A 26,053-nucleotide genomic window follows, 5' to 3' on the forward strand; every position below is an offset into this window, starting at 1 on the left:
TGTAGCATCTATACAATGTGGACTAATTAAAATTGTACAGTTATAAATGATACATATATTGTAGCATAATGACAAATTCTTGTTTAATTTTGATGCCCTAACACTTTCTTAGTGTTAGTTGCACCCTGTTGTTCAACTGAGGTCTCACGATAATAATGAAGCATTTGGGGAAAAAGAACTCACCGAGGGCAAGGGGCCCCCAGGAGACCTCCAGTAGCCAAAATCCCCCATGGAGTACTGCTGTGCTGGCACTAGTGATAGTTAGGATTGTGCTATCAGGAATGCAGACTGAGCATACCTGGTTAAATATGGTGGGCCACACGATGGCAGCATCCGGAGACAGAGAGAACATTTCATCCTGAGGACTCAAGGGATCTATCTTTCCAACTTTAGCTCTCAGAAAAGATTTATTTGGGAACGTGATCCAGTTCATAATATTGAGTGGAATGATTAACTGTCTGTTGATGTCAAAGGAAATTACCTCCCCAGCATTGTTGTTGAATGAGACCCTTCTCAGATAGCGGTGGAGCTGGATGAAGGCAGAATAAGGCAATCAACAGGAACATTCAAGAACATGTGAATATTTGAGAGGATGTTCATCATTCAAAATAGATGCTTAGCCATTTCTTGAGAGCTTGTTGGATGCTAGCATTAGAAGTGTTCAGACCATCATTGCCCACCCCCCACCCCCCAGTTAAAGAGGTTTCAGTGTCTTTTGATATATTTGTTGTTTTCATTGAATGGGCTTCAACATTAACGGGGAAACACAAAGCAGATCCTTTGTGATCCTTTGAGAATACCTATGTTTTCATTCCCAGAAGTGTGCTAAGGATTGCAGCATGATTTCTGGTGTCTTCCCCCACCCCTCAAGCTGCACAGAGCATATGCCAAGGGCAGGCACTTGGCCGTTCCTTGGGGCTTGCTTCTGAGCAAGCACGTATACAATCATGACCCAAAGACTTGAGGACTGTCAATGAAGCAGCTGCCCCACACTCCTTCACACCCACACTCAGAAAACATGTGTCTTATACACACTATTTGGGGAGTTAGCCCCACTGAACACAGTGGGACCTACTGTACTTATGAGTAGGAATACCTGGGGTTTTGCCATTGAAGGTCGCTTCAAGGTACTGACAACAAACTCTCCATCAGCAGTGGGTCCCCTCCAAGGTTCTGATCAGCATGAAGGGGGCTGCCACTGCCTTGATCCTCCACTTGCTCACCCTTAGCTGTCCTTCAGAGAAGGAATGGGGGCTTCCCCTCCTTCACCTTTCCTCCCCCTCCCCCAAGATTCTAACCAGAGCATAAGAACAAGCTAAAGCTACTTTTTCTGTGTTTCTCTCCTTCTTAATACAAGGGGGGGGGGGATTTTGCTGCCCTTAAATCAGAAAGCAAGGAGAGGCCCAGCTTTGATGAAGGGCTCCCCCAGGAGACAATGGAGGGCACCCTCTCGCCACCTTTGAGGGCTCAAAACTCACAGATATTGGACAGTCATGTTAGTTTTCCAACTGTACATTCAAAACCTCATGTCTCTGGGATGGGGGTTTCCTCAGATGGTCCCCCTTTGCCTGGGATATTTGCAGCAGGTGCAGCCACCAGTTTCTCCGCACCCCCTTTAGCTACTGACTCAATAAAAAGGGAAAGTGCAGAACAGGAAGGTGTAGGTGAGCTCTGACAATTAGATTATACAGCCCTCAGGCAGCCTGCCTCTTCTGGTGAAATATATGCATAATAGGTTTTGCATATAAAACAAAACAAAACAATATTTTGGAAACCTTTATCAGGGAGGAATATTTGACAAATCCTTTAAGGCCGTAGTTCTCACACATTTCGCAACAGGATCCACTTTTTAGGAGAATCTGTTAGGACCCACGGGAAGTGATGTCATGACCGGATATGAAATCATCAAGCGGGAAATTTTTTAACTATCCTAGGTTGCAGGCCTACCAACACTTACCCAGGAGTAGGTCCCATTGACCATCTGTTAAAAGAATATACATACGTAGTAGCTTGTTAAAAGTACAGGTCTGTCACATTTTCTTAATTGCAGTCACATACCATGGGAGCATCAAGTCTAATATAGTAAATATAAAATATTGAAATAATGGGGACATGCCTGAAATTGGCTCATGACCCATCTAGTGGGCCCCAACCCACAGTTTGAGAAGTACTGCTTTAAGGTGCATGGCAGAATACCATGACACAGATTATACAATGTTCAAAGTGATGCTGGAAAGTAATTTTATTTTCATTTTGTTTTGTCATTTTCTATATTTGATTAGTACAGCAATGACAAGGAATGGAGAGGAATAGGGGGAAAAAAGCACAACCAGTTTCATCTTAAAATCCCTCTTTATATTGTGTGAAGCCCTGATATTACCCAGTTATGAAGACAGTTCTGCAATTGGAAGGATCACACCATGAAGTATCATAAGATAAACCAGTGGCATAGTCAGAGGGGTGCAAAGCACTAAGTTTTGCAGGCACGAATTCAGAGTCATTCTGGGCAGGGGGAGTAAAATGGAGGCAAACGCCTCCGCTCTGCTCCCCCCACCCGGAATGGCTCCAAAGCGTGAGAGAGGTGCCACTTGCTGGCATGTTCAGGTGCCTACAAAACTTAGTGTTTTGCACCCCCTCTAGCTCCGCCAGTGAAGCAACTTTTATTTGACTAAGGGCACAGTCCTAACCCACTTTCCAGCGCTAGCATAGCTGTGCCAGTGGGGCATGTGCTGCATCCTGCAGTTGGGGGGCAGTCATAGAGGCCCCCTCAAAGTAAGGCAATGTTGGTTCCATTACCTTGGAGTTGCATTGCCCTTAAGACAACGCTGGAAAGTGGGTTAGGACTGCGGCCCAAGGGATGGAACAAGAAATAGTTCTATACATACAACCTAAATTTTCATTCACTGCTAGGTTAACTCTGCTCTTTTCACAACTTCTCCATTCAAATATTCGCAGAAGTACAAAGCAAACAAACAAACAAATCTGATCCTTCACAATCGACATATTCAGTTGTGTTTGATTTAATCCGCATTGCTTATAAAAGTATTAACAGCCTAAGGTGCATGCTTCCCGGCTCAGGCTATCACAAAAGTGCCATAAAGCACTTCATGACAGCATAGGCGCTTGGGGCTATTGCAGGAAGGCCTGATAGTGTAAGGAACATAGTAAGCAGAAACAGGGAAGGGGAGGGGCAGGGAAGGACTAATGGGAAGGGTGTGGAGGCAAACTGGTTCTGGAAGGGGGCAGGATCAGCAGCGCTAGCAAACCATATCTGCTCCCCTTCTCATTCAAGTTAACCATTGCTATTTTGCATCCACATGGTTTCTTAATTCCTTCTTCTAATTAGCTGCCCCCTTTTATTCAGTTCAGGTCTCACAATGATAATGTAGCACTTGGGGGAGAAGATACAAAACAGGAGCCCCAAACTGGAGGCCAAGATGGAGAAGATCTCCACAGTCACCAAGTGTTTTCCTTTGGTACTCAGGTAAGTTGGCACAAAAGACAACCAAACACTGCAAAAGACCAGCATGCTGAAGGTGATGAACTTGGCTTCGTTAAAGCTGTCTGGCAACTTCCTGGCTAGGAAAGCCACAACAAAGCTGATTATGGCCAGGAAACCCATAAAGCTCAAAATGCAGTAAAACATGACAGCTGAACCTTCATTGCATTCCAGCACAATTTCCGTTGCCATTGAGTGCATATCAAAATCTGGGAATGGGGGAGACTTTGCTAACCATATAGTACAAATAGTGGCTTGCATTAGGAAGCAAGAAAGAACTATGGAGAAAGCCAGTCTTGTCCCCACCCATTTCCTTATGCTGGACCCTGGTTTGGTGGCCAGGAAAGCCAGAACCACAATGATGGTTTTGGCCAACACACAAGAAACGGCCACTGAGAAGATGAGGCCAAAAGCAGTTTGTCGAAGGAGGCATGTCAGTTTCACAGGTCGACCGATGAACAGGAAAGCAGAAAGGAAGGTGAGCAAGAGGGAGGCGAGAAGAACGTAGGTGAGGTTCCGGTTGTTGGCTTTGACTATGGGAGTGTCCTTGTTCTTCATGAAGATCCCAAGCACCAAAGCAGTGATGAAAGAAAAGGAAAAAGCCAGAGCTGCTAAAATGATCCCCAAAGTTTCTTCATAAGACAAGAAGGTCATTTCTTTTGGAATGCACAAAACTTGGTCCTTACTGGGATATTGATCTTCTGGGCAGTGAAAACAGTCATCCATGTCTGAAAAGAAAGAACATGGGGATTTTCTATAACTGGACCCTCAGGATAGAGTTCAGTGATGTACTTAAGCATTACTAGAAAGTCCTGAATCAGGGCTTTCCAAACCCTGGGCCAGGGGCCAGATCCAGTGTTTGGGGAAAGTCCTTTGCTCTGTGAGCAAAGCTTAGCGGTCTGTTCCCATGCCGCAAGCTGTTCCAGTAGATCTGAGCACTGGGACACTCTGGGCAGTCACATCTGCCTGGATGTCCTGTTTCACAGCCTTCTGGGCCACCGGGTAACAGAGGCAACTGCCCAGAGCTTCCCGGTGCCCAGTTCTACTGGAAATTGTTGAGACATGGAGGCTGAATGTTAAGTTCTGTTCTGAATGGGTATTGCATTTTCGTCGAATAGCAGTTGTGAGTTTGGTGACCGCTGTCTTAAATTAGGGCTGCAAGGTCCAAATGCAAATATGTTTCTACCTTTCTCAACCAAGTATATTTGGCAATCCCCAATTCACCAGGAGCAATTCAGGTTGTTGGCCCCTGTGGTTCTCACCTTAGACATCACAAAGCAGAACATCAATACATTCAACTTGTCTGCGAAAGTCAAAGGTTTCCCGTTTTGTGTCTGTGAAATGGGTGCGCACACCCAGGAGCGCACATATCATTGATTCCATCAGCCCAGGCTCTCTGATTGGTGCTCATCATTATGAATTCTGAACAATTGTTTAAATACAAGGGAAATGAGGTTTTCCGGGGGGGGGGGGGTTACGAACTATCAAGCAGCGGAGAGGTAGTTGGAGGCATGGGGGAAGGTGGGGAAGTGGCATTCCGGGAAGGGGGGAATGGAGGGAGGGTGGGGAGAGGGCAGGGAGAAGGCATTCCAGGGGGAGGGAGCAGGACGGGATGGAGGTGGGACCGGTGAAGCTTCACTCCACCGGATCCAGAGCCTCTCTGTTATACCAACACAGAGGCAACACAGAGGATCTTGATTCTATGCTGACCTTTTTGTCGCCATGGAGTCAAGTAGTTCTACTGCAGGGCTACTTGCTTTTCCCGCAGGGAAGGGGGTGGATGCCGCTGGTGGAGGAGCCACCGGCGGCAGCCTGGAGCGTACTGGATGCAGCGGCAGCCTTTTTCGGCACTTCCGCAGCCCCACATGCTGGGCTGCTCAGGATTGGGCTGCCCATCATTAGGAAAATTTCTGGATTACCATCAATGTATTTGATGAACTCTAAGCAGGGCACGTCCTACCATTCTGATTTGAAATCTTCCCTTCTGGACATTGGAGGCAATCATAGCAGCAAAAGGGTTGTCCTTCCACCTTTCTCCTGCTATAGCCAGAATGGCAATGGCCATTACATAGAGAAAGGGGTTGTGTCTGTCCGTAAACAAAAGCAGAAAGACATTATGAAAGCATATAAACATACTATATGTTCGGAAGACATAGTTTGGACTTTATATTTCACTGATCACTTTACTTTTAAGAAATGAGTAATGCCGGCATGACAGAATGGAAGTGGTACGAACAGAAAGTTGCAACCTGTTATTGGTGACTTCTGCCTAAATGATGCAGGCTTTATTCACAACTGTCCAGCATTTGGTCACATCACTTCTAGTTAATACTAAGTTCTCTGCAATGTCCAACTCAGACCACAGTGCTGTAGAGTTTGGGGGATAGAACAACATTCATCAGATCAGTGCTTTTTTTGTAAAAAAAAAAAAAAAAAAAGGTGGAGGAACTCACAACTTGTTAATCTTTTATTTATTTATTTATTTTTAAATTTATTTAAAATAAAATATTTTATTATATATATATACACACACACACACACACACACACATAATATGTATATATAAATATGTAAAATATTTTTTATTTAAAATAAAATAAATCTTTTATTTATTTATTTATTCATTTATTCATTCATTCCTTCATTCATTCATCTCATTTCTCTCTCTTTAAATCCCCATTCCCCAACTACTTAAGAACTAGAAAATGAGGGGAGATCTTCAAGAGAGAAGAACAAAAAGAGACGGACCACCTCGGGAGCGCACACCAAGGATTATATCACGGCTTGTTGCATGTATTTGCAAATATGTAACAACCAAAAAAAATAATTAAAACTTTAAAAAACATTTAATAAATATTGGTTAAAACAATTGATGAAGGCAAAATATAAAAAATGATTACATTACATCACTCTACAGATTTGTTTGAACCCAAATCAATTAGCACACAGGGGAGAGGGGGCACAAAAGATGGGTTAATGAATTGATTAATAAACAAGTTATGGATCAAACATCATGTGGTCACATACCCTCTATTGGCTCAAGGCATTGAAACATGATTGGTGCAGAAAAAAAGAGAAATATGTGATCAGATAACAATGAATGCGCAATATAAGCACACAAGGGGGGAGCAGAAGAATAAACACAAAAGGTGAATTGTAAAATAGATAAATTATATAATACCGGAATATAATCTATTTTGCTACTCATCTTGAACCAATAGAGTGTGTGTGACCACATGATTTTTGATCCATAACTTGTTTATTAATCAATTCATTAACCCATCTTTTGTGATTCCCCCTTTCCCCTGTGTACTATGTCCCCATTCCCCATTATAATAATAGTGATTATTAAATATAGTCTAAAAAAACCAAAAATTAATAGACAACAATGATCTGACCTACTGCACAGAGGAATACATATTTCCTAAGTGTTATTATAATGCAGCAAGGACACTTAAGCTTCCCCATTTATAGTTAAAACCTAAATCTCCTGTTGATGACATTACAAAACTACTAAATTATTAGTAATAATTTTTGCTTAATTAATTTAGATCAGCCAAGCCTTATATTAATAACTATAAAGATGAATGAATTACTTGCTTCTGAGTAGACCTGCATAGGCTTGGCTGCAATCCCATCCACATTTTCCTGGGAGTAAGCCCCACTGAACACAAGGGGGCTTACTTCTCAGTAGACATGCCTAGGCTGTCTCAGGTGCAGGGGCTGCACCAGCCAGCTTCCTTCCCCCCCTCCTCTGCCAAGCCAGTACCTGGATGCTGCAACCCGTCTCCCTGGCTGGCTGACTGGCTGGCTGTCCCTCTTCATCCTCCTCCTCAGCACATGTCCCCACACCCTCACCGGCTTGGTAGCTGCGTGGGAAGCAGAGCGCGGGGTGAGGAAAGGTGGGCTGGGCTCAGGCGAGAGCTGATATGGTGAGGCAGGGGCAGTGCTTTTTTGGTAAAAAAAAAAAAATAAAAGGTGCAGGAACCCACTTACAAGAACAAGTTTAAGATTAACAAGTGTAATCTTACTTATTTACCTCCCCACCTAAAAAAAAAAAAGAAGAAGAAGAAAAAAAATTATTCCTTACGGGGATTTGAAACCCCAACCTGGGGCTCCACAGACCAGCACTTTAGTAATTGAGCCATTGGAAGTCTTAGGCTCAAAGTGTTTGGAACTAATACTTGAGGCACTGATGGCCACCAGCTGGGCTCAGGACCTTATATATTAGTTCTGAACACTCTAACAATAGGCTTTCCTATAGCCCAATGGAGAAAGTGCTGGGCTGTGGAGCACAAGGTTGGAGGTTCGAATCCCTCCTTAGCCAGCAGTGCTGGGTGGCGCAGGGAGGGAAAAAAGGTGGTGGGGGTCAGGAGGGGGAAAAAAGGTGGGGGCCAGGAGGAGGGTTGGAGGTTCAAATCCCTCCCTAGCCAGCAGTGCTGGGCAGCACAGGGAGGGAAAAAAGGTGGGGGCCAGGAGGAGGGGGAAAAAAGGTGCCGGTTCGAATCCCTCCATAGCCAGCAGTGCCGCAGGGAGGGGGAAAAAAGGTGGGGGCCAGGAGGAGGGGGGGAAAATGGTGCCGGAAAGCCATTCCGGTGCATTCCATTACAAAAAAAGCCCTGCATCAGATTATTTTTACTGCCTCCAGACTTTACCCAAAGTCTTCTTCATTGGAACATATGCGTGGCAGGCTACTCCCCGATTAGTGATCAGCTGTTAATTCCATTGATTCACATGATTTCATGAATCCCATGCACGGCAGTATTGCTCTGACAACATTCCCATTCAAGTGAATCATGTAAACCTGACAGGGACAACATTTTGCAAAGGGAAGATTTGGGATATAAAATCAGAATCTGGATCAATCTTATCTGATTGACAAGACACAGAGATAGAACGATTTCAGTGCAGTTGGGTACAGGCTATGTGGTGAAGAACAGCTTGCAAAATGGTGAAAGGGATTCTTTCACCTTGAAAGGTGAAGTCTCTACCTGGTCATAGATGCTGGGCCACACAATGGCATCTTCAGCAATGGTGAACATTTGGTCTTTAGGTCCCATGGGGTCTATCCTTCCGACTTTAACTCTACAAAAGCTCTGGTTTGCGAATGTGATCCAGTTAATAATATCAAACCCAGCTATTAATTCCCCATTTTCATCAAAGGAAAGTGTGTCTCCAACACTGTTGTTGAACATGGAACTTCTCAGGTAGTGGTGAAACTAAATTAAAGCCAAAGAAGGTAATTAATTAGTGATCTCTAAGAATGTAGAAATACACAAAAGCTACTGATAGTTCAGAAAGTATGAGTAGCATCTTTATGTAAGAGGACATGGGTCTTCAGGCATAGTGCAAGATTATTTTGTCTGAAAGGTTCAAGTGACACAATTCAAGATTGCAAAATTCAAGGTTCTGACAAGAATATTTTAAGTAAAAATTAATATCTTGCTACATACTAAAAATACATTTCTCGCTACATACTGACATGGACATATGCATTCTTCCAAATGTATAAGTGTTCATATATGTTAATATATGTTCTAAAGTGTGTGCTATCCCCCCCCCAACTGTATTTACATACAGGTCATGCCTCATTATCCAAGAAACCTGGAATTGGGTCTTTAAAGCTGTTTTTTCCACTGATCTGGTATCCACTGATTTTTTTTTAATCCACTGAGGATTTCAGAGTCATTGGTGTACATGGCACCAGTCTCACAACTCTTTTTGACCTCCCACAGCTGCAAGAAAAGTTTTAGTTTTTTTTTAAATAAACCAACAAATTTTCAGGACCAACCTACTAATTGAAAACGGCAGATGAATTTACTCTTAAATGCCAAAAGTTTAGTGCTGACGTACATGGATAATATTTTACAGATTTATGGGACAACCAACAGTGGTTGCACAGATAGAGATGATGTGTTCAGGACATTACCTGCCATGGCTGCTGATTCAGAAACCTCCATCTCCCACTATCCACCATTGTCCTGTGTTTGTACTGGGATGAATGGAGGGCATGCAAAGCATGTGCCACAGCATAGACCGCGTTGTAGACACTGTAGCTGTGGGAAGTCATGCTCACTTCAAAGACAGATGAGGGGAGAGTCTCCAACTTTTCCGCCCCACTGCAGGGAATTCCATTGTCATTGTCTTTGTTAGAGTCGGGGGAAAAACAATCAAAGGCCTGTTCCCAGAAGAACTTGATGAAGCCGTCTTCTCTATCTGAGGCAGGATTTCTGCTCTGAAGGAATTTCTGAAATCCTACAACCTCCTTTGAGGGCACTGCAAAGGAGATGGCACCATGCATGAACTCCACGCTGAAAGTTCTTTGAAAGGGAAGTGATGTGAAATCCATCTGGGCCGGCATAATCCAAACTTTGCCTTTTGTCTTCATTGGTATATCCTCATATTCTTTCAAGAGGGGGAATATTCTTGAAAGTGCAGTGCTCTGAATTTCACCATATAAGAGCACAACAGTGGCAGTGCTTCCTAATATCGTTTTGTATGCCCCATGCCACAACTCCAGCATTTCATAGACTTCATTGGAGAAAGATTCTTTGGGCAAGGCTTCTACGAAAGCAAAGCAGATGCCTTCTTGGGTGAATGTAGGGAGCACGTTCTGAACAAACCACTCTCCACTGTCACCAGGTACATAAATCACCCCAACCCACGTCCACCCGAAATGCAGCAGCAACTTGAGAAATCCCTTATATTGATGGTCACTTTTTGGAAACATCCGGTGAAAGAAAACAGCCTTGGTTTCATGATTCAGAACTGGGACAGAGCCATATACAAGCTAGAGAATATTGAAAAATGGAATGATACATGTCTACACAGAAGCAAATGCTTGTGTCTCTCTTTCTGTGAGAGAGTTATGAGAGTACAGGCAGGATCTTGGTATCCACAGGGGATCCATTCTTGGACCTCCCATGGATACTGAAACCCATGATAAGTGAATATGCAAGTCCAGTTCACTACGACCACTATGACCTCTGGATATGACCACCAGAGTCTGGAGGTATTCTGAGATACTCTTGTCTTGCATGCTCCCTGAGGCATCTTTTGGGCCACTGTGAGACACAGGAAGCTGGACTAGGTGGGCCTTTGGCCTGATCCAGAAGGGCTTTTCTGAGAAAACAAGGCTTCACAGATCTGGAGAGATGAAAGTCATGGTGAAAAGATGGATGCTATCAAAAGAAGGGAGGAGGAATGTAGTGACTTCAGAGAAACAGGACTGATTACAGACCTAAAGAGAGATGGTAGCTGGGGGAAAAGGGCATGAGAATGCACAAGGCACAAGGCTTCCCGATGTGGGGAATGAGGTGCAATAAAGTTGTAAAAACATGGCAATAAATTAGAGGGAGAAGAACAACTTACGTTGAAGGCGCACTGAGGAGAGAGAGAGAGGCTGCACGCAGACCTCTTGTAAGCAGGACCGGCTTTAGGCTGATTGGGCTGATTACTCCAAATTGGGCCCCATGCCAGGAAAATTGACTCTAGCCTAGTATATGACTTATAATAAAATGAACTGGGATACATGTGGTGCATTAACTCACATACACTTTTCAGGCACATGTTTTGATTGCTTTCCACCCTTTCATAGATCTATAACATCTATAAGTGATATTTATACCTCTATAAAATTACAGACCGTGGCTGTGAACTTGGGGCCCCACCACAAATGTTTCCCTGCAGCTTCTAAGGTCAGCTCTGCTTCTAAGTAGAGGGAAGGGAGGTGTGGATGGCACTGTTCCCCCTCTCTGCCTTGGACACATGTTGTCTCCCTTGCTTACTCACCCACCCACATCTGTCCCTTCATCTACGCAGGTGCATGTACAAATGAGCCTGGGGGTGGCAAAACTGGGGACACACAGGCTCTCACTGGCTATCAGTGTAATATTTATGAATGGGAAGTTCACTGTCCTTATAAAACTTGCTGCTTTAAGAGCCATAGATATTTGTGCATAATGATTTAACTCTCATTCCAGTTGATCAAACAACTGACATACAGCTTTCACTTGTCTGGAGTTTACCAAAATCTGATGGTCATTTACCTGGGGTATCTTGTAGTTGCACAAAATGTTTGCTATGTAGTTCCACATGGGAGAGTTGGGTCCCCCAATGGCAGCTACTACGTTGTCCTGTAGGTCACACTTGTAGTTGGGGATGAATTTGCCCTTTGTGGAGAGAAGCTCTAGGGAGGCATAGTATGTCCAGCTTGCCATGAAATAACTATTATAGATGTTGAAACCCAAAGTGACATTGGGTAAGATCTGGGGATTTTCATTTATCTCCTTTACAGCAAATTCCAAGGCCAGGATATGCTGGTAGGTCTGAATCAATACCCTACAATGAGAGTTGCATGTTCTATCACAGTGGGTATGTTTAAGGATAACACTTTTTCCACTTTGAAATCTGTCCCGGGTTGAACCCCAGACCTGACAGGTAATTTACTGGCTGCACAGTATCAGGCCTGAAGCCTTGGCCAAACCAGGAGTGCACAGCATCCTGGGAGTTTCATGCTGATGCAATATCTGGTGATACTGCATCAGGTGATCTCATGTGTGTGTGTTTGTGTGTGTGTGTGTGTGTGTGTGGCAGCAGCTGCACAGTCAGCATGACTGTGCAGTAATTCCCAATGCTGTGATTGGCTGTAAGAAATATAAATATCCAGCAGAGGCAAGCAAGTGTGTGGGAGAAGCAGAGCATTGTGAGCCGGAGGCTACGTTGGTTGGAAGAGTGGATCGTGTACCGTTGTACTACTTGGACTTGTAAATATCTGTACATACAGTAAAGGAGGAGTGTGGTGGATGACTTCTGCCTCTGAGTCTTCCTTGTCGCCGGGGGTGATTGTGGTTCGGCCGTGAGGCACAGAAACATCAAACTGCTGTGCATAGCAGTTCGTAACAAAATCCAACATATATTTGGTAATGACACTACAAAAAAAGAATGGCCACAGTCGATGAAGTGTGAAGAGCCATTGGTGCCTAGACCTGGAATGTAAATGTCTCTGAATAACAGCTGGTAATTCTGAATGACTACGAAGAAAGTGATATGACATTGCAACACATTTGCTGCACAATATGACATTTACTTAAATTTAAGGAAGTTTTGCTAGAAGCAGTGGAGCCTCCTGCATACAGAAGCAAGCATGAAAAAGAAGCACAGAAGGAAAATCCATAGATGCTTGCCAGCTAGACATTTTTTTTAATTACTGCAGCTGCCAGGACTTGCACCAGAGGTTGGGGTACTTAGGCAGCTGCCCAAAGGCTCACTAGTGATCCATGCGACTGCATCTGTGCCCGTTTCCTTCAAGTTATGTTGGGCAGAGTGACTCTCTCAGGGACCACCCAGAGAGGAGGAAGCCAATTCAGGGTGGTTTACACAAGTGTCCCCAGAAGCAATGCCAGGATGTTGGCTGTGAGGGTGGGTGGTGGGGGGAGCGGGTCAGGAAAGGGATGGAATGGGGCATGTGGGAGAAAGGAGCACAGTAGGTGGAATGCAGGAGAGAGGGGATGGATCCCAGTGACACCGGCATATGGAAGGACTCCATCCCCATTACTTCTCCTCTTCCCTCTCCCTTACTCTTCTGCTGCAGCAAAATGGTTGGAACACTCCAAGGAGGTACATTGGGGCAACAGAGACATGCCCCAAGCGTAAGGGAACAAATGCTCCCTTAACCCCTGCTTACTCGATAAGTGGCACTTTTTAAGGGGGTGCCCTTCTTTTATTTAGCAGGGGGAGAGTAACTGACCCTCCTCACTGCAGCAGTGTCTTTTCTAGTGGCTGTCTGCTGATGTTCTTTTGCATCTTTTTAGATTGTGAGTCCTTTTGGAGTTGTTTGTTTGATTTTCTCAGTAAACCGCTTTGTGAACTTTCTGTGGAATAGCGGTATATCCTCCTGTATGACGCAGCCTGCAATCCATTGACCCGGCGGCATTTCTAGTTAGGATTCAGCTGTTTGCTGGCATTCATATGAAACTCAATTCAAAATTACATCACTTGTCAAATGTGTTCTCAAAATCAATACAAAGAGCATCCTCGGCATTCCCGTCACCCACTCAGCTAGTCACCCAATTAAAAAACACATTTGGAACAATTTAATGCTGCATTACATGTCATACAAAAAGATTCACTTGATGATAAGGAATTTCTTAAAATGCCAGTCTTGCCATTCATTCCCATCGCAGTCACGACTATCTCAATCCCATCTCAACCTGCCCAATCAGCCTGTCTGAGCATAATATCTGAAAACATGCATGAAAGTTTCAAGAAAGTCAACTCCTTACAGGCGATCATCAAGCAGTCCCTGAGATGGATGTCTTCTGAAAGTTTGTGGGTCAGAAATCAGGTAGCTTTGAGAAATAATGCCACCAATGATGAAGTCTCCAGACTCATAATAACTGTAATGGAGAGGAACATGCTCGCCTCCGGCACACTTTGTAATAGGGGCACTGTACACTCCTTGAGGCAGGCATGTTAATAGTAACACCATGAATTGCAACATCCTCTAGGACTATCTACCTTTTGTAAACCCATTCACCATATCCAGATTATGCCATATATTTAGATGTTTCTGAAGAGAGCAATGATTCCCATGAGACTTGGAGAAATCGGTCAAGTCATCGTACTTAATTTGATAATGACAAGGGGAGAAAATCAACTCCTGAGTGTTATGGACACCCTGAGACATGTCAGAAGAAAACATGTTGATTTGAACATCAACCCCTCTGTGCAGCTTGAGGGGTGGGGGAAGACACCAGAAATCATGCTGTGGTCCTTAGCACACTTCTGGGAATGGAAGTGTAGGGATTCTCAAAGGATTGGCATGGCTGCGAGCATCACTGGCCTCACCCACCACAGTAAATGTACTGCCCTCAAACAGGCAAACCATTGGAGGAAAATCCCACCACTTCTGGTTGGCAAGTGCTGCTGGGATACATGCAGATTGTTAGCACCGGTTGTGCTGCTTATCCCCTCTTTCTGCAGACTGCTATATGCCCCAGCTGTGGGTCTGAAGGTTTGTTGGAGTGCCAAGTAAAAGGCATGACAGAAGTTTTTATTTTTTATTTTAAGTACGCCAAACACTAGAATGAACAGCTGCAATGTCACACATGTTGTCACAGAGCCCAGTTCAAAGGACATTGTGAGGCACTCCCCAGGGGCATCAAGGGAGCCCACTGCTTGGCGTAAGACCATAGCACAAGTCTAAAAAAAACGGTGGGTCATGATGCTCCTGATGGTGCTGGAGGCCTCTCCTGGCCCAGTAACCCACTCTACAGGTGTCAGAAGGCCTCAAAATGATCTTGAGAAGTCTCCATAAGACACTTCTGGTTTTTGGAAGTGGTTTTGAAAACAAGAAGTGGCTTACGGAGTCTTTTGAACGCCATTCTAAGGTTCTCAGAGGCCTCTAGAGTGGGTTGCCAGGCCGGGAGAGGCTTCGGGAGGTCCCAGTAATGTACAGTTGGTTTCTGATGAGTAAGATGGTATATAGTCTAAGGGTGCAATCCTAACCAACTTTTTGGCACTGACATAGCTCTGCGAATGTAGTGTGCTCTGCCTCCTGCAGTGGGGAGGCAGTCAAGGGGGCTTCCTCAAGGTAAGGCTGAGGTTTTCAAACTCTCCGGGAATTTGAAACCCACAGTAAGTCTTTGTGGGGGTGGGGGGGAGGAAGCAGGGGCAGGGGGAAGGGGCAGGGTCATGATCACCCTACTCTCCCTTCCCTGAACTAGGGAGCTCTGCAGGCGCACATGCAGGGCTCCCCGCACACAGGCACTGCTGCTGCAGGGACTGGAAGGTGCACCCCAGTCCCTGCAGCCCCATCAGGAGGGAAAGCGGAGTGATTGTGCTCCGCTTCCGGTTTTGTGGAGCGGGGCACGATTGCTCCGCTTTCACTTTCCCTGACCTGGGGAGCCCTGCCGAAGGTTGTGCAGGGCTCCCCACACCCCCTGGAGGTTGCAAGTCCACCCAAGCCCCTGTAGCCCCCCTGAACAGTGCGATCTGCCTTCCCCATGTCTCCTGGCTGCCCCCACCCCTTAAGATGCTGAGGTACGAGACAGTCAGGGTGATGAGACAGGCCGTGTGATCACAAGAGCTCTATGCTGGCAGCACAACTGGGACTGTTCAATTGAGGGACACGCACACACCATTGTGGAAGCAGGTCCATTGGTGCCTCGGAAGAAGATCTTTAGGCAAGACTCTGCTATTCATGATCTCTGTTTCAGCACTGCTTCCTTGGGTGGCCTGCAATGCTCCCATGAAATGTGCCATTGGCGACCCTCCCTACAACGAGCACCTGTATTATCAGTCTGGAGACCTCATCCTGGCTGGCATTTTTTCCCAGATCTTCATGTTTTCCACTCTTTCCACACCCATCCCAGGAACCTGATGATGATAATATTGGTCTCACTTGTTGTATAGAATGGTGCACTTCCTTTTTAGAAAGGCAGTATCCCCATCTCTTTGTCTATTATTATTATTATTATTATTAGTAGTAGTAGTAGTAGTAGTAGTAGTAGTAGTAGTAGTAGTAGTAGTAGTAGTAAATCACAGTCCACCTGATGGTGGCTAGTATTTCCTAAATATCAAGTCCTTCCCAAGGACTTGGATATTCAGAGGCATAATTAATTAGAGGTATACTACTACTAGTAGTAGTACTAGTAGTGGTAGTGGTAATGGTAGTGGTGGTGGAAATAATTATAATAACATCCTTCTCATTAGTTCCAATGCCTCTTCAGGATTGGGGTCTAAGGAGCTCAAGGGGTGGGCTTAATCCTGCAAGTGTCGACAATAACGTAGAAATAATGGACCAAAACAAGTGAAAGTTGATCCCAGTCCACTGAGTATGGCTTCAAAACAAGAGAGGTTTCATGTAGATCACATCATACTGCAGTAGTAAGGTCAGAATAACGCACCCTCAATCATACAATCATACAGTCTGAACCTGCTGCAGTTTCTGCTCCAAAAGGAGCCCAGTGTACACTGTACTGCAAGAGTAGTTGGGTTAATATACCCAGAGAGTAAAACATGTGGTTGTGTGATCCAATATTTCTTCAAACAGCTCTTGCCAAAGACACACTGTTTCTGGGAGTGCTCTTAAAACATGCACATACAGTGAAAATCTAGTGGATGCATGTGGACTGAGTATGGTGGACAATGGATTAACTGCCCAATCCTAAGCATGTCTACTCAGACGAAAGTCTCATTAGAGTCAATGGGGCTTACTCCCAGGAAAGTGTGGATAGGATTGGGCTGTCAATCAGTTGACTGGCATTCAAGAAGGAAGGCCAAAGTTGAATGTTCCCAGCTGCAGCAGAAGTCCATGTTGGAGCTGCAGGAAAGGAAGAGAGCAGTCTGATGGTGTAACTGGTGCAGTGGTTCTAGGGTGGTGGAGAGAATGGGGATACTTAACACAGCACCAGCTTAAATGCAAATAAAAAGCATGGCAGGCAACAGTAACTTGTGCATTATATGCTGTGCATTATATAGACTAAACAAATACTGAACATGAATGAATTTAATTTCATAGGAAGGAGCAGATTCAGTCGTGCACTACGTCACTGTTCTTGCAGGGGACTGTCTCATATCTACCAGCACATCCTGGCCTTGGCCTTTGCTGTCAAGGAGATCAACAAAAGCCCTGGGATCTTACCAAACGTCACTCTGGGCTTTCACATCTATAACAGCTATTACACAGCAAAGTGGACCTATCATGCCTCCACAGATCTCCTCTCCACTCGGGGCGGATTCATCCCAAACTTCAAGTGTGACATCCAGGACGATGTAGTAGCAGTCATTGGGGGACCAAATTCAGAAGTTTGTATCTTTATGGCAAGCATTCTGTCCATTTACAAGATGCCTCAGGTGAGATATGCAAATGGAGGATGGAAACTGCCTGTGCTATTGGTGTTTCCTGAGACTTCACCTGCACCCTTAATTATTATCGTGGTTAAAGATGATAAGAAGCAAGTGATAGGCTATGGCAGTCATTACTGAAATGTGGGCTGTGGTGCCTTCGGGTGCCACAGCACACTCACAGGGGAACTGTGGGATGTACTCAGGTGCTCCTCCTACCCACTCTCCCAAGTACTGCCATCTTGGATCTCATGAAATCTCACAAGATCCAAGACAAGGGCTCCCAAATCCCTTGAGATTTGGACGCAGCCATCTTTGAGATTTGGGCACTGCCATCTCGGGCCTCACAAGATCACACAAGATCTTGTCGCCACCATCTTGGATCTTCTGAGATTCAAGATGGCAGTGCCTAGCTGAGCCAGGAAGAAGAGGCTGCAGGGGCACTGTGACCGTAAAGTTTAGAAACCACTGAGCTATAGAATTCTAGTAAACTGCTGGTAATTTTTTTTTAATGTGCCTTTACTCAAGTTTAGAATAAAAGTCAGCCATTTCAGGATTCAAGACAGCATATAGTCATCCTGCAATGCTTTGATGTTGGTATCCACTGTAGTTTGCTGGGCCTTTGTTGAATGAAGCAAGATAGTGCTGGAGAAGGGCAAAAAATCTGAACCCCACACTGGATGCAATCCATGTTCTTAAAAAATAGGGATAGATGCTGATGGCTGGTGAGGTGGGAATATATGCTTCAGACTCCTGATGAATTCTCTGGGATCACAAATCCACACTGAGCACATAACAAAGATATAAATTGAAATCTGGGTAGGAACTCGTAAGATTTGGGGGGATACTCTGCTATCAATCTACTCCATCAAAGAAAGAGAAAGTGAAACTTACTTTATTTTCAAAATATCTTACTTCCTTATTGTTTTCTTTACTTTCCAAAGATAATCTACGGAACTTTTCCTGAAATGAATCAAAGAACCGAAGGTGCTTTCTTTCACCAAATGTTTCCAGATCAGGACCTCCAGTATACTGGGATTCTTGAGCTGTTGCTATATTTCAGGTGGACATGGATTGGGGTGGGTTTAATAGATGATGAGAAAGGAGAGCGATTGTTACGGAACATGCTTCCCAAGTTTTCTCAGAGAGGTATTTGTTTTGACTTCATAGTGAAACTGGGAAGAATGACATTTTCTGATCACATCATTGACATGGAGAAGGAGACCTTTGAAACATTAATGGCCATCACAAATAGTACTGCCACTGTTGTGGTCTTAGATGGTGACATTATGACCATTATGTTTTTGAGAATGCTTCCTGTGATTGCCGGGGTGGAGGATGTTCCACTGAGTAAGGAAAGCAAAGTTTGGATTATGACAGCCAAGATGGATTTCGTGTCAATTTCTTTTCAGAGAGATTTGGACATCCACATACTCAATGGTGCCATATCCTTGGCACTGCCCTCTAATGAGGTATTCGGTTTCCAAGACTTCCTTCGGAGCAGAAACCCTGTCCTGGAGGAAGAAGACGGCTTTGTGAGGCAGTTCTGGGAAGAGGCATTTGCCTGTTCATTCCCAAACACTGACTTAGAAAATACAGACGGGAAGATCTGCACTGGGGAGGAGAAGCTGGAGACTCTTCCTGGGTCTGTTTTTGAAATGCGCATGACTGGCCACAGTTACAGTGTCTACAATGCCGTCTACGCTGTGGCACGTGCTTTGCGGTCCATGCATTCATCTAAATGCAAACTCAGAAGAGGAGTGCGTGGAGGAAGCCATAAGCTTCTGAAACTACAGCCATGGCAGGTAACATCTCAAGCCAACAAAGGCAGATCAGTTCATCATACCTGCAGCTGAACGTTGAATGGGGTCTCTCTGTCCAGACTGGCATTTCGGTCTTTAAGTGCTCAGCCTGCCATTTTCAGCTGGTTTGATGCTACTCATGAAAATACCAGTGGACAAGACTGTTCTTACTACGACCTATGACTAAAAAAAAAAATTAAAAATATTTTAGTTCTAGGTGTATGTACAAGGGTTTTTAAAAAATCATTTCTATTTAACTTCTTTTTTGCAGATTGCAACTAAATGGGTGTATGTGGTTTGGTGGGAAGAGTAGTAAATTCTCCTACCCCCCCCCCACACACACACAAACACACACTATGCTACAAAGTACTACAGGGTGGAATGTCTTTCCTTCTGAAATCAATGCCTGCACACACAGCCATCAACTGGATGTAGTGGAGAAAGGACTGCTTACTACAGCAGAATGAATGACTTTCTCATATGAACTCTAGCCAGTAGTGTACTTGAGGCACTGGTGGAAAGGCCTGCTGGCACCAGTCGAAGGCCTGCACCCACTGGAGCAGGTAGGCTCTCCATAGGCTGGTGGAGGGGCAGGAGAAGGATGGGACAGAGCAGTGGCAGCGCTGGAGGGGGCACAAAGCACACGGTTTGGCAGGGAGCCTCACTGCTTAGGCACTTGCAGTTCTGCTTTGTGTTTGTGTTAATGTTGGTGCCCATTCAATGAAAACGGCAAATATTTCCAAAGACACTGAAACCTCTTTAGATGGGGGAGGGGTGGCGGCGGTCTGAATATTACTAATACTAGCATCCAACAAGCTCTCAAGAGATGGTTAAGCATCTATTCTGAATGATGAACATCCTCTCAAATATCCACATGCTCTCGAATGTTCCTGTTGATTGCCTTATTCGGCTTTCTTCCAGCTCCACCACTATCTGAGAAGGGTCTCATTCAACAACAGTGCTGGGGAGGTAATTTCCTTTGACATCAACGGACAGTTAATCATTCCACTCAATATTATGAACTGGATCACATTCCCAAATAAATCTTTTCTGAGAGCTAAAGTTGGAAAGATAGATCCCTTGAGTCCTCAGGATGAAATGTTCTCTCTGTCTCCGGATGCCATCGTGTGGCCCACCATATTTAACCAGGTATGCTCAGTCCATATTCCTGGTAGCACAATCCTAACTATCACTAGCACCAGAACAGCAGTACTCCATGGGGGATATTGGCTACTGGAGGTCTCCTGGGGGTCCCCTTGCTCCAGCAGCAGCTCCAGCAGCAGCTGTGGGTCAACGTGCACCTGTGACAGCTCCATTGCTGGTGCAAGCCTGCCTTGGCCTGGGAAAGCAGATCAGGACTGGAAAGGAGGTTAAGCTTTAGTCAATCCCAACCACCTGAGCCTGACCTACCCTCCTCCCCGTCCCATCACTGCCCCATTCTATCTACCCTGCTTCATGCAACCCTCTTCCTGCCCCCATAACCCTCTGCATGGTAATCCAGCTCTGCATCCGTTTTGCTGTAGTGGCCCGGAATGGCTCCCCAGGAGAGGGGAGCGGCCACTTGCAAGGCGTGGTGGGGCTCCCTGCAAAACGTAGTGCTTTGCACCTCCTCTAGCTACACTACTTCTTTCAGCAACAACAGAGGAGGAAGATTGCAGAGTTATCAGGTGCACTACATGGGCATTTGGGGAGATGAGCATTTGGGGTGTGAGGAACACACGTGGGGGATCCACTGAGTTCTGCCACACTTGCTGACTTCTTTTGGATAAGACATTGGAGGGAAAGGAACGGCAAAAGGCTGTGCTTTATTATAAAGGGGGAAGGGAGAAATAAAGAGAAGAAAAGAAATGGGGGTCCGGTAGCCCAAGCAGAGCTACAGTTATGAATTGGGGGTGGTTATGGATCGGGGTTTCCCTGAAAGACACATCAGGAGACATTGTCCATTTCTGGTGGGGGTGAGTAGCTTGAGACTAACTGCATAGATACTTATGCACATTACTAAGAACATATTCCTGGCCACTTTCTATTTAATGACATCACTTCCTGATTAATGACATCACTTCTGGCCCTCAGTAATGTAATGGGGAGCAGCGGCCAAAAACCACATGGGTCAAGGGAGCCGCGTGCTGGAGAAGTCTGAGAACCGCTGCTTTAGCCCGTTACATTCAAGTGTTCAGGCAGATCATTGCTGTTTTAGCAGACCAGCACCCAGCTATTTATGAAATGAAGAATGACCAGCAATGTACATTATACGATCTGAATATCATAACATTCTTTGTGTTCATGTACGGACAGTCACTGCCTCTTTCTGTGTGTAATGACAACTGCCCTGCAGGTTACAGCAGGACCAAGAAGGAAGGGAAGCCCTTTGGTTGCTATGACTGCCTTCCATGTCCTGAAGGAAAGATTTCAAACTGGACAGGTAAGAAGTTTACTGAATAGAGTTTTGTTCATCATCATCATCATCAGCATCATATTGACTATGACGAAATAGGTCCTCATCACAGAGTCATTTCTCTGATTGTGAAAAAAAAAAGTTTGCATGTATACAGTCCTGGGGGAAGAGAGCTGCCGATAAGGGCATCTCCACTGACACAGCTACTGAAACATTTCAGTTATGGTGACTAACTTCCCAAGGGAAAAAAGAAATTGGATTTTAGAAAAACACAGACATGATGGACAAAAATGATCCTGGCTGCTGCTTTCGGAAGTCTAGGGAGAAAATATACATCCACTTGAGTCAATGGGGAGACTTATGAGACAGATTCCTTCTGGACAATAGCAGGGCATGGCTTCTTTCAAAGCTTGACAAGGATATAACTGCAGATTTCAGAAATGGATCCTGCAGACCTTAGACACATGTTGGTTACAGAAGCACAGCTAGAGGGGATGCAAAGCACTAGGTTTTGGAGGGGGCCTCACTGCGCCGTGCAAGCAACCTCTCCCCCCTCCCCTTCGGAGCCATTCTGGGCCACTGTCCTATCCTAATTTTCGAATCCTGCCGACTACGCCAATTTGTCCAAATATCTCAATGCCCTTCTAATGCCCGCTTTTTGGCTAATTAACACCCTCTTTATCTCTAGATCAACCGCTGTGGTGTGCAAAGGAATGAACACAGAACTCCTTATCTATAGCAACTACCCAAATTTATTGCTATGAACACAGACACTCCATGCAAGTCCTCTTATCCAGAGGCTTTCCCTTCCCAAAACTCCACTTAGTGGGTAAAGGTCTGAAGCCTCCAATTCAAGTCCAATCCGGTCTCCAAAGCACAGTCCAGTCTTCCTAGTCTTCTGTGTCCTCCAGCAGAGTCTAGGCATTCCCCTTTTCCTGTAGGTCTGGGTCAGGTAGCCCTCTTAGTCTGGTTCCCTCCGGGTCAGGTAGCGTCTCCCTCTGGGTCAGGGTCCGGGTTTCCCTCTGGGTCAGGGTCCGGCTTCCGGCTGGGTCAGCGTCCCGCTTCTTTGGTCCTTCTGAAGCTGCTTTTTATCCTTTGTGTCCCGTTAAGTGCAAATGCAGCTCAGCTGTGAGCTACCTCCTTAGCTCATTCAAAGCCCCATCAAGGTCAAATGAAGCTCAGGTGTCCAATTCATTGATTACAGCTGTGGAGCCAGCCCTGCCCTTCCCAGAGCTATCAAACAGCTGTCAAAACATGGGATCACTGTGAACACCACATCATCCACCTGATGATCTTCTGATCTTCCATTACAGCCACTAGAGCAAAATGGAGATGTATGCCTAGCTCCAAAGTGGAGGGGCCACTTGTATGGCGCAGTGAGGCTCCCAGCAAAACTTAGTGCTTTGCACGCCCTGCACATTTACTGCAGTGCACCAGAATGTCCAAGTGCCAAAAACGATTCTTATTTTCTTTCCCAGATGTGGATGAATGTTTTCAGTGTACTGAAGATCATTATGCAAACGAGGACCAGAATTCTTGCAATCAAAAATCTATAAGCTTTTTGTCTTACAAAGAACCTTTGGGGATTGTCCTGGTTGCTTTTGCACTTTCCTTTCTTTCCATCACCATGTTGGTGCTTGGGGTCTTCATCAAGTACCAGGATACTCCTATAGTCAAAGCCAACAATCGAAACCACACCTATGCCCTGCTTGTGTCCCTCCACCTCTGCTTCCTTTGTACTTTGCTATTCATTGGCCAACCTGACAAGCTCTCATGTTTGCTCCGACAAATAACTTTTGGCATCATCTTCTCAGTGGCCGTTTCTTGTGTGTTGGCCAAAACCATCACTGTGGTCCTCGCTTTCATGGCCACCAAGCCAGGGTCCAGCATGAGGAAATGGCTGGGAAATAAATTGGCAGTCTTCCTGGTCCTTTCCTGTTCCTCTGTTCAAGTCATCATTTGTATGGTGTGGCTGGCAACCTCCCCTCCATATCCAGACGCTGACATGCACTCAGTGGCTAAAGAAATTGTCCTGCAATGTAATGATGGCTCAGCCATCCTGTTCTACTGTGTCCTGGGCTATATGGCTCTCCTGGCTCTGGTCAGTTTCACGGTAGCCTTCCTAGCCAGGAAGTTACCTGACGCTTTTAATGAAGCCAAATTTATCACCTTCAGCATGCTGGTGTTTTACAGTGTCTGGATGTCCTTTGTGCCAACCTACCTGAGCACCAGGGGGAAATACACAGTGGTGGAGGAGATCTTTTCTCTCTTAGCCTCCAGTGTTGGCTTACTGGGCTGCCTCTTTTTCCCCAAATGCTTCATTATTATCGTGAGACCTCAGCTGAACAACAGGGTGCAGCTAACGCTAAGAAAGTGTTAGGGCATCAAATGTATACAAGAATTTGTCATTATGCTACAATATATGTATCATTTATAACTGTACAATTTTAATTAGTCCACATTGTATAGATTCTACACGGCATTCAACCAATAGATGGGGTGAATAATGAAAACTAATGGAATGAGATTATTATTATTTAACAGCACAAAGGTGGGAAACTGGAATTTGGTGCTTTTTTCCTTGTTACAAGGCATTTAAAGGTGGACCTGAGTATTGGTGGTGAGTCAAATCAGTGGATAACAATTCAGCAGATACTGCATTTGCAGTGGTATGTGCTAGATGTAAATTGCTTTTCAATGCTCTTCCTTTTTGTATTTTACATTGTATTTTATTTACCCATTTGGTTCTTTAAGCCACCTTGGGCTTCCAGAAAGGAAGAAAACAAACAAACAAACAAGCAAATGCAATTTTGCGTTTACACACTGACAGAATGTAACCTTCACATAAGATGTGGGCTGAGTGTAAGTTAGGTTAAGAATCCATTCATGTGAAATTTTGAGTACATTGCATTCTAAGCTGGGGGGGTGGGCAAATCCCGGCCCACATGTCATTTGCGGCCCTTGGGGACCCCCAATTCAACCTGCAGGGAGCCCCCAGTCTCCAGTGAGCCTCTGGTCCATTGGAGACTGTGCAAGCCTGTGCTGACTGGTGACTGTGCATTCTCTTGGAGGTGTATACTCAGGTGTTGTGTGCTCAGGCTGGAGGTGTGGGCTCAGGAGTTATTTGTACCCCCTGTATTATAGTTCTCATGTGTATTATAAATAAACTCAGTAAAATCAATTCATTCATATCCGTTCTGTCTATAATGTATTCAGTTATGTAAATTTATTCAGATTTGAAAGGGAGATTAAGTCTTTTTTTCCTGGCCCCTGAACCAGTGTCTGAGAGATGATGTGGCCCTCCTACCAAAATGCTTGCCCATCCCTTTTCTAAGCAATGGGATTTAATAGCCCAATCCTCTGGGACCTCAGCACCGGAGCTGTAGCCCCAGGGCACATTTGTGCCACCTGGAAGTAAACTGCACCAGTAGGGTGGCCTGTCGCATCCCGCTGACGCTGCAGTCAGGGTGACAAGATCCAGTGGAGGACAGAGAGCCCATACCTTTAACCATTGTATAGCAAATCTGGCAGGAGCAGCTTTTTAAGCTCTTTCATGTTGAGCTGCACCTGTCAAACTTCTCTCTTCTATACAATGGTTAAAGGTATAGGCACTCTGTCCCAGTGGTGGGATTCAGCCGGTTCACACCGGTTCTACAGAACCGTTAACTAATGTAGGTATCGGTTCTGCAAACTGTTTGCTAATGAGCGCTGCCAGCCAGTCACAGCAGCGCCACTCGCAGGACTGGAAGGGGGCGCAGGGTGGGAAGGAGAGTGGCGGGGCACCCGCAGAGTGGCCGGAGCAAGCTGAGCGCAAGCAGGAGGAGGAGAATGTGAGCCGAGGTCTCCAACGCACCTTGCCCGGGGCTGCCCCCCTTCTTCTCTGTGTCTTTCCTTTGCCATTTCATAGCAGGGACATGCAATGAGTGGGGAGGCAAGTGAGGCAGTGCCTCCCTACTGGAGTCCTTCCAAAAGCATCTCACACAGGAGTGGGGAGGCAGGTGAGGCAGAGCCGGCCCACCGGAGTTCTTCGAAAAGCACCACGAACACTGTGTAAGGTGCTTAAGCACACACAACCCATGGCAGCAGCACACTTTAAAGGACTCTGGTGGGGAGGCTCTGCCCACCCACAGCAGGTCCCTGTTTCAGAGCCCCACCTCCGTAGAGCCTTCAGGCCCCCTCAGAACCCAGCTAGATTTTCCTGCCTGAAGCGCTCGCTCTGCCCCAGCGCTCCCCGCCCTAAGGCTTATGAAACCAGAGGGAGGTGCCTCCACTTTCCCTGCCTGGCTGTGGAGGGGAGCAAGCTGTGAGGCGTAGACTCAGGTGAGGGGCACCTCCCACCGCTGCTGCTGCTGCTGCCTCCTCCTCCCCCCCCCCGCCATCCTGAGGCACACCGTCCTCCTCTCTGCCTGCACCCTGCTCAGCTCCCTTCTGGCAGAACCTCTTCCATGCCTTGGAAGGGCTGCCTTTCTAGTCCCCCCCCCCCCGCTTCAGTCAGCAGCTCCCCCGCCA

General features: G+C 45.6%; 2 protein-coding genes across 2 annotated transcripts; one reads left to right on the forward strand and one right to left on the reverse strand.

Annotated features, from left to right (window-relative positions):
• Positions 1 to 3,325: 3,325 nt before the first annotated feature.
• Positions 3,326 to 14,000, reverse strand: LOC136653775 (vomeronasal type-2 receptor 26-like). The gene is made up of 6 exons (XM_066630654.1): positions 13,783 to 14,000; positions 11,548 to 11,725; positions 9,429 to 10,289; positions 8,491 to 8,718; positions 5,460 to 5,586; positions 3,326 to 4,227 (listed from the first exon to the last, which is right to left on the reverse strand). Exons 1-6 carry the CDS (start codon positions 13,998 to 14,000, stop codon positions 3,326 to 3,328), a joined length of 2,514 nt encoding a protein of 837 aa, XP_066486751.1.
• Positions 14,001 to 16,999: 2,999 nt separating this feature from the next.
• LOC136653776 (vomeronasal type-2 receptor 26-like) lies at positions 17,000 to 23,924 on the forward strand. The gene is made up of 4 exons (XM_066630655.1): positions 17,000 to 17,356; positions 18,760 to 19,060; positions 21,485 to 21,571; positions 23,023 to 23,924. Exons 1-4 carry the CDS (start codon positions 17,000 to 17,002, stop codon positions 23,922 to 23,924), a joined length of 1,647 nt encoding a protein of 548 aa, XP_066486752.1.
• Positions 23,925 to 26,053: the final 2,129 nt, after the last annotated feature.

The sequence above is a fragment of the Tiliqua scincoides genome, chromosome 5 (assembly GCF_035046505.1).
Source record: "Tiliqua scincoides isolate rTilSci1 chromosome 5, rTilSci1.hap2, whole genome shotgun sequence".
NCBI lineage: Eukaryota > Metazoa > Chordata > Lepidosauria > Squamata > Scincidae > Tiliqua > Tiliqua scincoides.